The sequence below is a fragment of the Mus caroli genome, chromosome 3 (assembly GCF_900094665.2).
Source record: "Mus caroli chromosome 3, CAROLI_EIJ_v1.1, whole genome shotgun sequence".
NCBI lineage: Eukaryota > Metazoa > Chordata > Mammalia > Rodentia > Muridae > Mus > Mus caroli.
The window spans coordinates 27,193,947-27,208,447 of NC_034572.1; the positions used below are offsets into that span (position 1 = coordinate 27,193,947).

Consider the following 14,501-nt stretch of genomic DNA (forward strand, 5'->3'; position numbering starts at 1 on the left):
GTCAGCCGACCCTGCGCCCTAGCTACCCAGGTGCTTTTCTGACCGGAAGAGCTATTTATTTATTTTTCTATAACTTGCCAAGTAGGCCATCAAGTCCCAGGGATCACCTCTCTCTCCCACCCCAGTTTTGGGATTGTGCACACACACACACTACCATGGCTGGTTTTATATATGAATAGCGGGGACCATGTTCAGGTCTTCATGCTTGCAAGCACTTGCCTGACTGGGCCATCATCCCCTGATCAGAAGCAGGTTTCTTGGGTCTGTGGGTTTTAATCCACACTCACCTGTAGCCCTGAAGCTGCTATGGGGTGGTCCCCATGCCTGTCCCCATGTCACTCAACAGGGCAGTAGACATGATTCTCCCCTGACCCACAGTCCAGCACAGCTGCTTCGCATGGGATTCCAAACTGCAAATTTTTACAGATTCCTGTGTCACTTCCTGAATGACAGTTCAATGGAAATGTTCCTTCCTAAGTGAGGAGAGCTACGTTCCTTAACTTAGGGTTTCAGGAGGGTTATCTCCTGTCTGGGAGGGAATCTTGCAGCTTCTGTTGACACAGTTTCCTTGAAGCATGAAAATCATTCCCAACCTCCTTAGGATCTGTATACTATGGCTTTAAAAAAGCAGAAATGGCCTTTCATTTTAGTTAATGGCGAACTTAGAAGGTTTTAAATAACGATTTGTCTTCATGAAAGAAACTGGATAGAAAACTTTAAGTCTGCTTATTGGAATAACGTTAAGTGGCCATGAAGCCCTTTCCAATGAGCTGCAGACAGTTAATTAGAGTCAGCATCCTTCATTTCCTTTTTCTGCATCAACTTTAAACAGCATAGCCAAGGTGTCTTCCTGAACGGTGACACCCAGTCAGAAAGTCCCCTGAGGACATCAGATCGCTGCAGCCCCTTCATTTTGAATTATTTCAAAGTACTTAGGACTTCTACAAGGTGTCTATTAAGTCTGGCCCATAATGGATAGTGTGGCAGTGGAAACTAGCTTCCCAATCCACCTATGCTAAAACTGGGCACCTTTCCTTTGTCTCTCCTACTCTCTGAACACTTTGAGGGGCTTACTAGAGGAGCTGAAGAAGTCTACAGTCTACACTGAAATAACTTTGCAAAAGGTCAAGGCACTCTTATTATGATGTAACACATTCAACTTACACCAAACAGCCTTGATCTGGAGACTACCCGCATTAAGAGCAGCTTTTATCCTCTTTCTATTTCATACCTTCCAGTGGGATGGCTCTACACTTCTGATCCTCCTGCCTCCGCTGCTGAGGTTGCAAGTGTACCACACCCAGCCTAGAGTCAATTTCTGCTCTTCCTACAGCTGTGAAGGGAATTTATCCAGGTGGAGAGTCACATCCCTCCATTATCTTAGGAGGCCATGAGAGACCTCTGCATTTGCACTGGTGACTCACCTCTGAGGCTTCACTCTCTGGGGCCAACCCAGGGGACTCAGGAGAACCCCATTTCCAGGTCTTTTCCTATAAGCCCAGCCTATGGTGACCAACTGTATTCTTAGATTCATTCTTCAATGTACTGCATGTCAAAATAATGGAACTGAGAACAATCTTAAATAATTTATCTCAAACTCCATGGATACCAGGGAGAGTTGGAAACATTTATTGATAGCACTCAGCTCTAGAAAAGTCAAGTGACTTTATCAAGGTCATACAGAAAAAAAGCCAGCCTCTTCTTCCAAGCCCTTGCTGCTCAGTGTTGTCTTTAGTGTCAGCCTCACCCTGGCGCTCCTTAGTGATTCAGAGTTCTGGGCCCCACTCAGATCCACTGGCTCAGCTCTGAGAAGTCCTGAACTGATTGTGGGTCACTACAGAGACTATGAGAATTTAGGGCAAACTGAGACTTGAAGCACAGTTTACCTTTCCTAAATATAACCAGCAGTGGGGACACAGCTTAGGGGTAGGGCTCTGGATGTAAGCAGGAAATGCCATTGGTTGTCTTAAAATTATGTCACTCCCTTCTCTTGTGGCTCTCATGGAATAACTCTAAATATGGCTATGACATCAGGTTTCGTGAGTAGACAGTGTGTATGGAACATCAGGCATGGAATAGAAAATACAGCACACAGTAACTAACCCTGTTTCCAGACACAGTCATCTTTAATCTTAGTCCTTACCAACCATGCACACTGAAGGAATCACTTTTCACCCTTCCTGTTATTAATGTATTAGGTGTAATTTAGCTTTCATGTTGCTTTGTCATGTTTATGATATTTTGGGTTTCTATCTCTCTAGAAAATTATTAAGTAGAGGACTGGAGAGATGGCAGAGGACCTGAGTTTTGTTGCCAGCACCCTCATAGGGCAGCTCAGAACTGCCTGTAACTCCTGCTCCAGGAGATCTGATGCCCTCCTCTGGTCTCTGGGCACCTTCCTGCTTCTGTATATGCTTCACACATAAATAAAAAGTAAAAATAATAATAATAGTAACTAGAAACAGTAACCTTTTTTCTTAAAGAAAGAAAATTATGGCAGAAAATATTGAACAATAGCTGTTCTGGTGCTGTGTTTTGAGACAAGGGAACTCTTCCCAAATGTCCAACCAAAAAACACAGCATGCTGCCATATCCTTTCCCAGACCCCAGACACCAGAGCCACTAGACACACATGGCTGCTCACATCTTTGTCAGTATCTCTGGCAAGCTCTGCTGTGGTGAGCTGAGCCCACACTGGCAACAGCGTACTTTAGGGACAATGTTTCCCTGCAACCTAGTACTTGGGATGCTGAGTCAGGAGATTTCTTAGTTTGAAGCCAGGTTGAGCTACAAACTGAGACCCTGCCTCAAATGAAGATAAAAATAAAAATAAAAAAGATGTTTTACTCCTAATATGTCACATCTGTGAATAGTAAGGAAAATTTTGAAGATGAAAGAGGAAGTAAAATTTTGGTACCCAAATCTGAACTAAAGTTTGGGGAAGTGCATCATACTCAAGGTGAGTCCAAAGTGATTGTGTGTTGTGAGGGAAGCATTAAGATTCTGACACCAGGGAGAAAAAGCAAGATTCTGAAAGGCAAGCTCCCCAGCCGGCCAGGGCAGAGATAGTAAAGGACAAAGACTTATAAAAATGGAATGCAAACTGTCATCAGAGACACTTCACCCAGCAACTGATGGAAACAGATGCAGAGATCCACAACCAAACATTAGGCAGAGCTCAAGAAATCATTTGAATGTGCGGGAGGAAGGACTGTAGGAGCCAGAAGGACCAAGGACACCACAAGAAAACCTACAGAATCAACTCACCTGGGCCCAAAGGGGCTCACAGAGACTGAACTGCCCACCAAGGAGCCTCTGCACATCTGTTGTGGTTGTGTAGCTTAGTCTTCTTACAGGACTCTTAAAAATAGGAGCAGGGGCTGTCTTTGGCTCTGTTGCCTTCCTCTGGGACCCTTCCCCCTAACTGGGCTGCCTTGTCCAGCCTCAACAGGAGAAGTTGTACCTAATCTACTGCAACGTGATATGCCAAAGCTGGTGATATCATGGGAGGCTTCCTCTTTTCTGAGAGAAATGGAGAAGGAGCTCATGGGGGTGGTGAGGATGGGGAGAAGGTTTAGAAGGAGGGGAGCAAGGGGAAACTGTGGTTGGGACTTAAAGTAAATTAGTTAGTTAGTTAGTTAGTTAGTTAATTTTAAAGGAGGAATGCACATTTCTGAGGGAGAGGCCAGGCTTCGGTGGAGTTTCTGCCAGTGCACAGAGTCAGCACCCCCAAGGCCTAAAAGCCTGGGATGATCAAGAGAGCTGACCCTCTGAGATGTCACTGTTGACACAGAGTCCCAGCTAACCCCAATGTGTCGTCTGCAGGTCTTTCTGCCACTCCCCCAGGACTTCCACAGTGAGGAAAGGAGCTGCAGGACCAACATCCTCTAAGATGTTTATATGGACCAGTGGCCGGACCTCTTCATCTTACAGACACGACGAGAAAAGGTAACTCCCTGGACCTGGGTGCTCCTGCCAGACTTTATGGAACACTGATGGAACAAGATGTTGGCTGCTCTCCTTTTCACTGTGATAAGACACCCGAGACAATTTAGGAAAGGAAGGGCTTACTTGGTGCACAGTTGGAGAGTACAGTCTGTCCCAGTGGGGGCCATGGCAGCAGGAGTGGGAGGCAGCTGGTCACATTGCTCCTGTAGTCAGCAAGCAAAGACAATGCTTGTGCTCCACTTGCTGTCTCCTTATCCAGCCCAGGAGCCCAGGCTCAGAGACACTGCTGTGGCACTCAAAGTGAGTCTTCCCTCCTGTGTACACTAGTCTTATGTCACCTTGACACAAGCCTGAGTTATTTGGGAAGAGGCAGCCATGACTGAGAAAATACCCACACCCAATTGGTCTATGACTGAAAATGCCTTTACCACATGTCAGAGGCTTAGTTCCATGGTTGTTACAAATCCTGTGGATATTAACCATCACAGAAACTGAATATCATGTTCTAAATTTTGGGAGGGGATCTACACCTCAGGACTGGCACTTCAGACACTCTGGCCTGTGGCCTCCATCTCTCTTGCAGGCTCACTCACAGCCAGTGACTTTGCAAGACTGTGCCCTCCCACACTCATATACCCACCAATCTTTTCCTTCTCTTACCCCAGCTCTGCCTGAAGACACCCAGTCAGAACTTGAACCGCACTCCCAGCCCCATCATCCTCTTTACCCAGTCAGACTTGGCTTTGTTGTCTAGTGAATTTCCAGAGCCTTGCACTGTGCCTGGTACACAGTAGATACTGAATACACTCTGACTCAGGTGATGAACAATCACATGTCTAGGCACCAAGCATATGGCAAGAGGAAGGCTGAACTTCAAGAGGGCTCAGGAAGGCTCAGCAGGTTCTCGGACCCCTTGGTGTGCATGCAAGAACGGCTTAGGGAAGGGAACAAATAGAGGAAGAGAAAAGACAAGAGGTCAAAGTCACACAACTGAATGGGTTATGCAGCTCAACCCAGCCACTTCTGTTCTCCTTGGGTTTAGTGAGTAAATGTGTTCATAGAATTACATAACACCCCCAGTGTGTGTGTGGGTGTTGCACATACAAGTGTATGATTGATATTGAGTGTCTTCTTCAATCTCTCTCCACCTTTGTTTTTGAGGTATGACCTCTCACTGAGCCTGGAGTTAGAAGGTTGGTTAGACTGGTTAGCCAGTCTTCTGCCTGTTTCCACTCCATACCCAGTGCTGGGTTCACAGATGTGAGTCACTGTGTTCTGCTGTTTTCATGTGGCTATTGGGGATCTGAACTGAAGCCCTCATGCTTTCATAACAGGCACTTTGCCCACTGAGCCCCAGGTCCCTCTACAACTGTTTTGAAGTGTTTGTTCCCCTCTGTTATCAGTGCTTGGAACTTGAGCACACTGTTTCCATGTTCTTGGCTTCTTATCCATAGAACTGAAATAAAGGCTCATACAGATTGCAAAGTAGCAAAGGAACTTTATTCAGAAGCAAAACAACAGCACAGATCAGAAATAAGTGCATTTCAAGAAGGCAAGAGACTGCATAGATGACAAAGTGTTCAAAGGCCCTAACACTCTCCTCCTTTTACGGAGTGAAGAGAAGCCTATTACCAAAGAGTATACTGAGGTGGTTCTCTCTTTTGATTGATAGATATTAGATCATAAAATCATTTTATACCATGTATGCCATTCCCATAATGCATCTGACTTTAATCCTATGCACACTCATGCACATAATCATATGATGGTATATAGAGGAGTCTCCCTAAAAGTTCACCTGAAGAACCAGTTTTGTCTTATTATCATGCACCCGAAACCAATTCAGGTCAGATCATCCCTGCTACCCTTGTGCATGAATGTGTTGAAAATACACTGACTAGAAGCTGTCTATTTGCTGGCTATACAGGGTAGAAACTTACATCATTGTTTAAAATAAGTACATGCAGCCTGATGCACAGGGGCTGGGGGTGGGGGGCGGGTGCAGGGGGAAAGGGCTGTCTCCTGGTTGCTAGGTGCCTTTTTTAGAGATGGCTACACGTGCATATTACATGAGGGTCTTAGCTTTCCAAATGCGTTGTTAAAAGATGGGTATGCAGAGCCCAAGCCAGGTGGAGTCCCAGGTTGCCATGCTATTCCCTATGCTTGCCTGCCTCCTCTTCGCTTTCTTCCTCTACACCTCTTTTTCCTCATCAATCTTGTACTGTTACTTAAGTAATGCTAAGTTTTAAGCACACCTGACTTTACCAGCATTCTTCAACTTGCGTGACACATCAGGAAGAACAAAACAGACATCAGAATTGAGAATAATACTTGGCATGTATAAGGGGGTTTATTAAATGTTGTTCAAGAAGCTTGCCTTTCTTCTTAAAACATGAACTGCCCACAGATAAAATTCCTTGGAAAAACTCCAGAAGCAGTACTGTCATAATAAGTAGCTATTTATAGTAGAAATTTGGGGGTCACTTTTCACAGTAGAAAATCTGTTAAATAATGAAATATATTTATCAATTAGTACTTTAAAGTATTTTGACATACCATTGCTGGGGGAGGAGGAGCAAGTTTTAAAGTTGCATGCAAGTGATGATTGCATCCACACACATACTTCTGTATTTCCAATGCTTTGCACGTCTCATGTTACCTTGGTTATGGGGAAATAGTTCCCGTGGTGTTTAACTGGGACACTGTATCCCAGAAGGCAACTGGCATTTGAACAAAGACTAATGCTCACCCCGACACCAACGATGGTGTATTGATTACTTTCTTATTGGTGTTAAAAATAATTGACCAAGGAAACTTAAGAAAGGATTTATTTTGGCTTAAAGTTTGAGAAAGCAATCCATCACAGAGGTAAAGTCATGGAGGTGAACTCATGACTAAAATAAGTGCACACAGCCTGATGCACAGGTGCCCAGGGGGAGTGTGCGGGGGGTGGGGGGGAGCTGAAGGGGAATGGAAGGGGAAGGGCTGCCTCCTGGTTGCTAGGTGCCTTTTTTGAGAGGCCAGAGCGTGAGGCAGCGGGTCACACTGCACCTGCGCCTGCGCCTACCTCTGTGCCTGCTGTCAGGAAATCCGAAGAGATGAATACTGGTGCTCACCTTCTTTCTCCGTTTTATTGAGCCTGGGATAAGTGCCCCCCACGTTCAAGCAGAGACTTCTTTCCTCAGTTGAACACTACTGGATACATTTGTGTTTCTGTGGTGATTCTAAATACCCCTCATTTGATTATGAAGATTAGCCGTCTCACAGATGGACTGAAATCTCACTTTGTTTAATTCTATCTGGGCTTCCAGGTGCTCTTGTTCAGCCAGGCATAGAGATGAAGATGTGGTCAAGGAAAGGCAGAGAAACTAAACACAATCAGCTGGGAATGTGGGCTGTTGAGAACGTGCCAGCTCTGCCTCTGTAGGTTGTTTCTGCTTGCTTCCGTTAGCCGTGTAAGCTAAGGATGTGCACATTGACGCCCCTGTTCAACAAACGCACTTATTACTTTAAATCCCATAATTACTGAAATCATCCTTGAAAACAAAAATTAAAGTTATAATTTACATGTCAGAGATCCTTATTGATGCAGATGAGCAACATAGTTATATGTTCTTCTAACTCTCAAGAATTACTGGTTTGTCAGGCCTAGACTGGTTTTGTGTGAACGTCCAAAATTCCACATTAAGAAAACAAAACAAAAAAAAAAAGGAAATGAGAAAATTACATATAAAAGCTGGGGTTTTTAACATAGAAACAGTAAACAGCATTAACTAATCAGCTTAAAGGTGAAGCCCATTTGGGTATCAGAGGACGTCCTAACTTTATGTCACCAAGCCTTTTTCTGATTGAATAGGATGCTCTGCACTGGCCTCTGAGGATGGAGAGAAAAGCAATCTTTAAAAATAATCATAATCCAGACAAGGTTCTGGGACAAAAGACAGATTAACGAGGAAAACACAAGGAAGCTCATTAAAGAAAACATGCAGCATACATCACAAGGGAGAGAGATAACTGCCAAAACAGGGGCTGGCAAGCTGTCTTATTAAAATGTTTCAACAGGGTGAGAGACTGTATAGATGCAACAGGATTAAGGAGAGGTGGGAAACTGTGGTCAGGTCACAGGCCTGGCTGGTCAGGTCACCCCTCGACTGAGGGAGGAGGAGGACAAGAAGTAGGTATATCCCTTGTTTTATTAATCCTTTCCCAGACCTTAGGTAAACAAAGAGGCAGTCAGACCCCGTGCACTTAAATTATTTTTGTCTCAGCAAGGAGAAATGGATCTGTTTCTTTCACCTACAATCTCCTAACTCCAAGAACAGTGCACTGTTTCCCTCAGTGAACCCAGTGTGCTTCTTTAATGTCCACATACACTTTACATGTTTGCTGGCAGACAGAAAGACTACTGTGTATTCTTTATCAGTTTTGGTTTGACATCACTGTGAGCTACCCTTCCTTCCTCCCTTCTTTCCTTCCTTCCTTCCTTCCTCCTTTCCTTTCTTGCAAGCTCCTTTCTTCCTTTTCTCCTTCCTTGCTTGCTTGCCTGCTTGCTTTGTTCGCGTGCTGTGTGTGTGTGTGTGTGTGTGTGTATGGGAGGGGGGAAATGGGGCTGAGTGTGCCACAGTAAAGTCAGAGGACAACTTGTAGGGCCAAGCTCTTCACCCACATGGATTCGATCTTGAATTTGGGTCGCCAGGGCTAATTCCAAACACCTTTACCCTCTGGACCCTCTCCCCAACCTTCTGCTCAATTTTAACAATGAGTTATCTGAGAATTCTTTTGTACTTTCTTTATAGCTATCTCACTGGTAAATAATAAGCTCTTGTTTCTTCTCTATTTATAAATATAACATCTCTTTGTTATTCTTGCCCAATTATTCTAGCTTATGTTTCAGTAAATTAAAATAAAGCTGGTGACAGTGGACATTTTCAGTCTGATTTGTTAAGTGGGGTTTTTCCAATATTTCACCATTAGATAATTGAATCAATTATATCACAGGTAGTTTTTCTCGGCCTTTTATTGCATTGAGGATGTTCCTAATTCTAATTTGACAATAGCTCTTACCATGAATGGTTGTTAATATATTTCTAGGTTATATTATTATCACATTATCAGCTTATAATGCTCTTTCACATATTAATAAAAATGTAATAGTGACCAATGTTCTATTTCTAAAATACAATAGTAGTAGCTTTATCATGGTAGACTCTATCTTTTTATACATTTAGGTTTGGTGAACTAAATTCTTTTAGGTTTTATATTTGTGGTTAGGAATGAGATAAGCCTGTAGTTTTCCATCACATGTGGCTCTGACTGGCTTTGGTCTCAGAACTTGCCAACCTCATAAGCACGCTGGCTGGCATTCTTTCTCTGCACTCTGGAATTATCTGTACCATATAGCTTGGGCTCAGCTGTAAGTTGTAAGAGCTTTGTATTTCTAGGACCAAAATACTTTTAATTATTTAAAACTTTTAGCTATTTCGAATTTTAATAGTTTAGAATTATTTAGGTCTTCTGGCTATTTTGTGAGTATTGGCTTCAGTAAGTTACATATTTGTAAAGCCTTGCTCTATCTCTCAGCAAGTTTAGTATCTCCAAGTTTCTAAATGTATTACTGCAAAGTTGTTTTAAGTGTCTCCTTTCTTTTTTTTAAGTTATTTTTTATTAGATATTTTCTTTATATACTTTTCAAATCCCGAAAGTTCCCTATATGCCCATCCCCCCCGCCCTGCTCCCTTACCCACCCACTCCTGCTTCTTGGCCCTGGCATTCACCTTATAAAATTTGCATATAAAATTTGCAATACCAAGGGGCCTCTCTTCCCAGTGATGGCCGATTAGGCCATCTTCTGCTACATATGCAGCTAGAGACACGAGCTCTGGGGGTACTGGTAACCCAATAACAAAAGAAGTCATTAGATATGCACTCACTGATAAGTGGATATTAGCCCAGAAACATAGAACACCCGAGATACAATTTGCAAAACACAAGAAAATCAAGAAGAAGGAAGACCAATATGTGGCTACTTCATTTCTCCTTAGAATAGGGAACAAAATACCCATGAAAGGAGTTACAGAGACAAAGTTTGGAGCTAAGACGAAAGAATGGACTATCCAGAGACTACCCACCCTGGGGATCCATCCCACAATCAGCCACCAAACCCAGACACTATTGCATATGCCAGCAAGATTTTGCTGAAGGGACCCTGATATAGCTGTCTCATATGAGGCTATGCCAGTGCATGCCAAATACAGAAGTGGATGCTCACAGTCATCTATAGGATGAACACAGGGCCTCCACTGGAGAAGCTAGAGAAACCACCCAAGGAGCTGAAGGGGTCTGCAACCCTATAGGTGGAACAACAATATGAACTAAGTGTCTCCTTTCTAAAGCATGCTGTGCCCACAATTATGGTGTTTTAATTCATCATATTTATTTTGGATTTGTATGATTGCTTTATCAATTTTGTCAAAGATGTACCCATTTCTTTAGTCTTTCAGAACACATTAATACAGTTACCATCCATTTCCTCTAGTAGTGCTTATGGTAATTTCTTTCCTTACTTCTTCTTTTTGAATGCACCACTTATCTCAAAATTTCCTTAGATGCTGAGTGAACTAATTTTAGGGCTTTCTTTTTCTCTAACACAAGCATTGAAAAATGTACATTTTTGATCTTTTTTTTATTCACTTTACATTCTGTGCTCCCCTGTCCGCCTCCCAGTCACCCTCTCCCACAATCCTTCCCCCATCCCCTCTTCCCTTCTCCTCTGAGCAGATGGGACCCCACTCTGTATCCCCCAACCCTGGTAGAGCAAGTCTGTGAGCCTAGGCGCATCTACTCCCACTGAGGCCAGACAAGGGAGCCCAGCTGGAAGAACATATCCCACAGACAGGTAACAGCTTTTTGGGGATAGCCCCTGCTCCAGTTGTTCAGGTCCCACATAAAGACCAAGCAGCACATCTGATACATATTTACAGAGAGGCCTATGTCCAGCCCATGTATGTTCTTTGGTTGGTGGTTCAGACTTGAGAGCCCCAAAGGTCCAGGTTAGTTGACTCTGTTGGTCTTCTTGTGGAGCTCCTATCCCCTTCGGGGCCCACAATTCTTCCTCCTGTTCTTCCATAAGAGTCCCCAAACTCGATCCACTGTTTGGATGCAGATGTCTGCATCTGTCTGAGTCAGCTGCAGGTGGAGCCTCTCAGAGGACACCTATGCTACGCTCCTGTGTGTAAGCATAACAGAGTATCATTAATAGTGTCAGGGGTTGGTGCTAATCCATTGGATGTATCTCAAGTTAGGCCAGTTACTGGCTAGCCATTCCCTCAGTCTCTGTTCCATCCCTGGTCCCTGCACTGGGGTGCATCTCCAGGACGAGACAGAGACCTGAGATAAGGGAGACACCCAAGAATCAATGGGGGTGACCTTAACTGTGGAGATATGGAACCTAAAGGGGCCACCTCCTATAGCCAGGCAGGAACCCCAGTGGAGAGATAGGGACACCAACCCACCCACAAAACTTTTGACCCCAAAATTTATCCAGTCTACAAGAAAATGTACACTCTTACCTGTTGTTTTAGCCACGCCCACTGGATACTTTGTCTTCCATATCATTCATTTCAAAGTTTTTTATTTGTCTGATTTCATTTTGGCCCATGAATTCTTTGTACTCTACACACACACACACACACACACACACACACACACACATTTTCCTTTAGGTTGTTGTTGTTGTTATCATTTCTTTCACTACTGCACTAAAGCTGAATACTGTGGTCAACATAATGGCAATCTTCTGAAAGCATATTTAACAACCAGACTCACGAACATCCATGATGTTTCTAACATACAAATCTAATTGTTCATCTTGCTTCATTCCCTTTAATGCCCTCTTGAACTTCAAGAGCAGATCTCTTTTCTTCTGGCCTATGCATAGCTCACCAACCAAGAGCTGCCCTTTCCCCTTCTGGACCCCAGCTGCACTCACCCAGCCACCTTTTCCTCCATCTCCTTGAGCCTCTTCCAATTCTCAGTCAGTCACCCACCCCTCCATTCCTTGGTTCAGTCTGTCACAGGTGCCTATGCCGTTCCTACCTGCATCAATGGCAGGCTTCCAAATCACATCTGCACTCAACATCACAACCCCAGGCTATGTATCTGCCACTGGTTCTCTGAGTGTCCGTGTCAGGGGCTCCAGAACAACAATAGCCAATTTTCCCGAAGCCACCTTGACACAGAACCTATTTTCTGTGATCAACCATTTTGGTGAATATATTAAATTTTAATGTGAATCAAAATTTAACACACTCATTGTAACCCTACAGTGTTCTTTCACCATCAACATTAACTCAGTTAGCAAGAATCAATATGGTCCTGTCCATCTTGGCGTCCATTCTGGTCTCTTGTATCTCAAAATTTGTAGTCATTGTCCCTCCTCATTTCAACCATTCTTCTCTATGTTCCAGTCACTATCTGAGGTCTCCTCAGTGTTTCCTGCTCTTTCTGTCCCCAGTTCTGCTCCCAGACTCTAGCTTTGAAGATCAGCAGGCTCAGCTGCATATTTTGTCAATTCCCCCTCCTCAACAAACGGCTTCCCTTGCAGAGGATCATGCTGTTCTCTCCCAGAGCCTTCCTGTTGCAGAAACAGGACCAGAACAGTGACAACCTTAGCACTTATTTAATGGTTCCATGGGACAAATGAAAAGCCATCGAAATAAACAGCTGAGTCTTCAATGGGCTACAATAAATTCCTCTCCAGGACTGTAGAGATTGCTCGGGGTACATACTGCTCTGGCAGAAGACCCATGTTCAGTTCCCAGCATCTGAATCAGGTAGCTCACAACTGCCTGTAACTCAAACTCACAGAGGATCATGTGCCTTTGCCTCTTCTGGTACCTTTATTTATGTACACATACATGTGCACATACACACATACACACACACATATACATGTATACATGTAATTTAAAATAAAATTCCCACCCCAAATCAATTCCTCTAAGCTTTCTGAATAAGAAAAGAAGTGAACATTGGTTAACTGATGAGGCTGTGGTGGTGATAAGAGTTGTGGCATGAAACTGCAGAGAAAATCCAAGCAAGGCCAAAATGCCAGTAAAACAGCACCATCCCTGGACTGGCCTTAGGTCAACACGACACAAGCTAGAGTTATCTAAAAGGAAGGAGCCTCAATTAAGGAAAGGTCTCCATAGCATCCAGCTGTTGGGCATTTTCTTCCTTAGTGATTGATGAGGGAGGACCCAGTCCATAATGGGTGAGGCCATCCCTGGGCTAGTGGTCCTGGGTTGTATAAGAAAGCAGGCTGAGCAAGGTATGAGGAGCAGGCCAATAAGCAGCATTCCTCCATGACCTCTGCATCAGCTCCTGCCTCCAAGCTCCTGCCCTGCTTGAGTTCCTGGCCTGGCTTCCTTCAGTGATGGACTATATTGTGGATGTGTAACCTAAATAAACCCTTTCCTCCCAACATGCTTTTGCTCATAGTATTTTATCACAGCAATAGTAACCCTAACTAAGACAGGTCCCCCAAAAGAATTTGAAAATAAATCAGTATAAACTAAACAGACACCATAAAAATGTGAAATTGTTATTACATCTCTTAGAACACACACACACATGAATATGTTTATTAGAATATTTTTATAATGTGACTAAGAAGCCCAGTCTTCTTTAAAACATCAAACCAATCTTAATATACTGCTGAGAAGAACATCTTCATTACAACATACTTCATAATGAAACATATTAAAATGTGCCATTAACAGATAGGGGAGAAAAATATATTCACATCCGCTTACTGTATTTAAAATAATTCTGCTTAAAAACCTCTTTATGAAGTCTGTAAGTTAGTACAGGAAGTAGGTAGGTTCTATTCACACTGTGAACTGAATCTTCAGTCAACTGGCTTTGGGTGCCTTAGCCTTCAGTAGCTGATCCTCAGGTAATCAATCAGTCCTCAGGGACTGGCTCGCTTCCCTTCTCCACTCCAGTCAGCATGATCACCAGGTTGGGTAGTGATATCTTCCTGTCACTCAGGAAGACTGTGTCATCCACATGATGTATCTCCAGGATCAGCACATTATGATTGTGGTTCTCAACTTGATTATATCTGGAATGAGCTACAATCAAGAACTGGAGGGCACACCCATGATCGAGATCTTGAGGCTGGAAGACACAAGTTTCTGACCTGGATCTTGACTTGGAGATCTTGAGGTATAGTGGCCATGAAAAGCTTAGGCCCAGGCAAGGCAGTACAAGCACTGAATCGCAGGAGACTGAGGCAAGGAGATCTCTGAGTTCAAAGTAAGCCTGGGACAAAGCAAATCCCAGATCCAGGTGTGGTGGTACACACCTTAATCTGGGCTACACCTTCTGCTGGAGGCCTATATAAGAACATTGGAAAAAGGAAGGCTCACTCTTCTTCAACTGCTTGCACTTGTTTGCAAGCACATCTGTTGGAACCGACTTCTACAGAAGACCAACTCAAGCAAACAACTAGCTTTGTGGGACTGAGCAACTATTAGATTCTTTTTTTTTTT

General features: G+C 43.6%; 1 protein-coding gene across 1 annotated transcript in view; it reads left to right on the forward strand.

Annotated features, from left to right (window-relative positions):
• Kcnmb2 (potassium calcium-activated channel subfamily M regulatory beta subunit 2) overlaps positions 1-14,501 on the forward strand; it is a 280,382-nt gene that overhangs the window by 238,260 nt on the left and 27,621 nt on the right. Inside the window, exon 2 of the mRNA XM_021158826.2 lies at positions 3,826-3,948. Coding sequence (XP_021014485.1) covers positions 3,893-3,948 — 56 coding nt within the window. The 5' untranslated portion in view covers positions 3,826-3,892. The remainder of the gene's footprint in view (positions 1-3,825; positions 3,949-14,501) is intronic.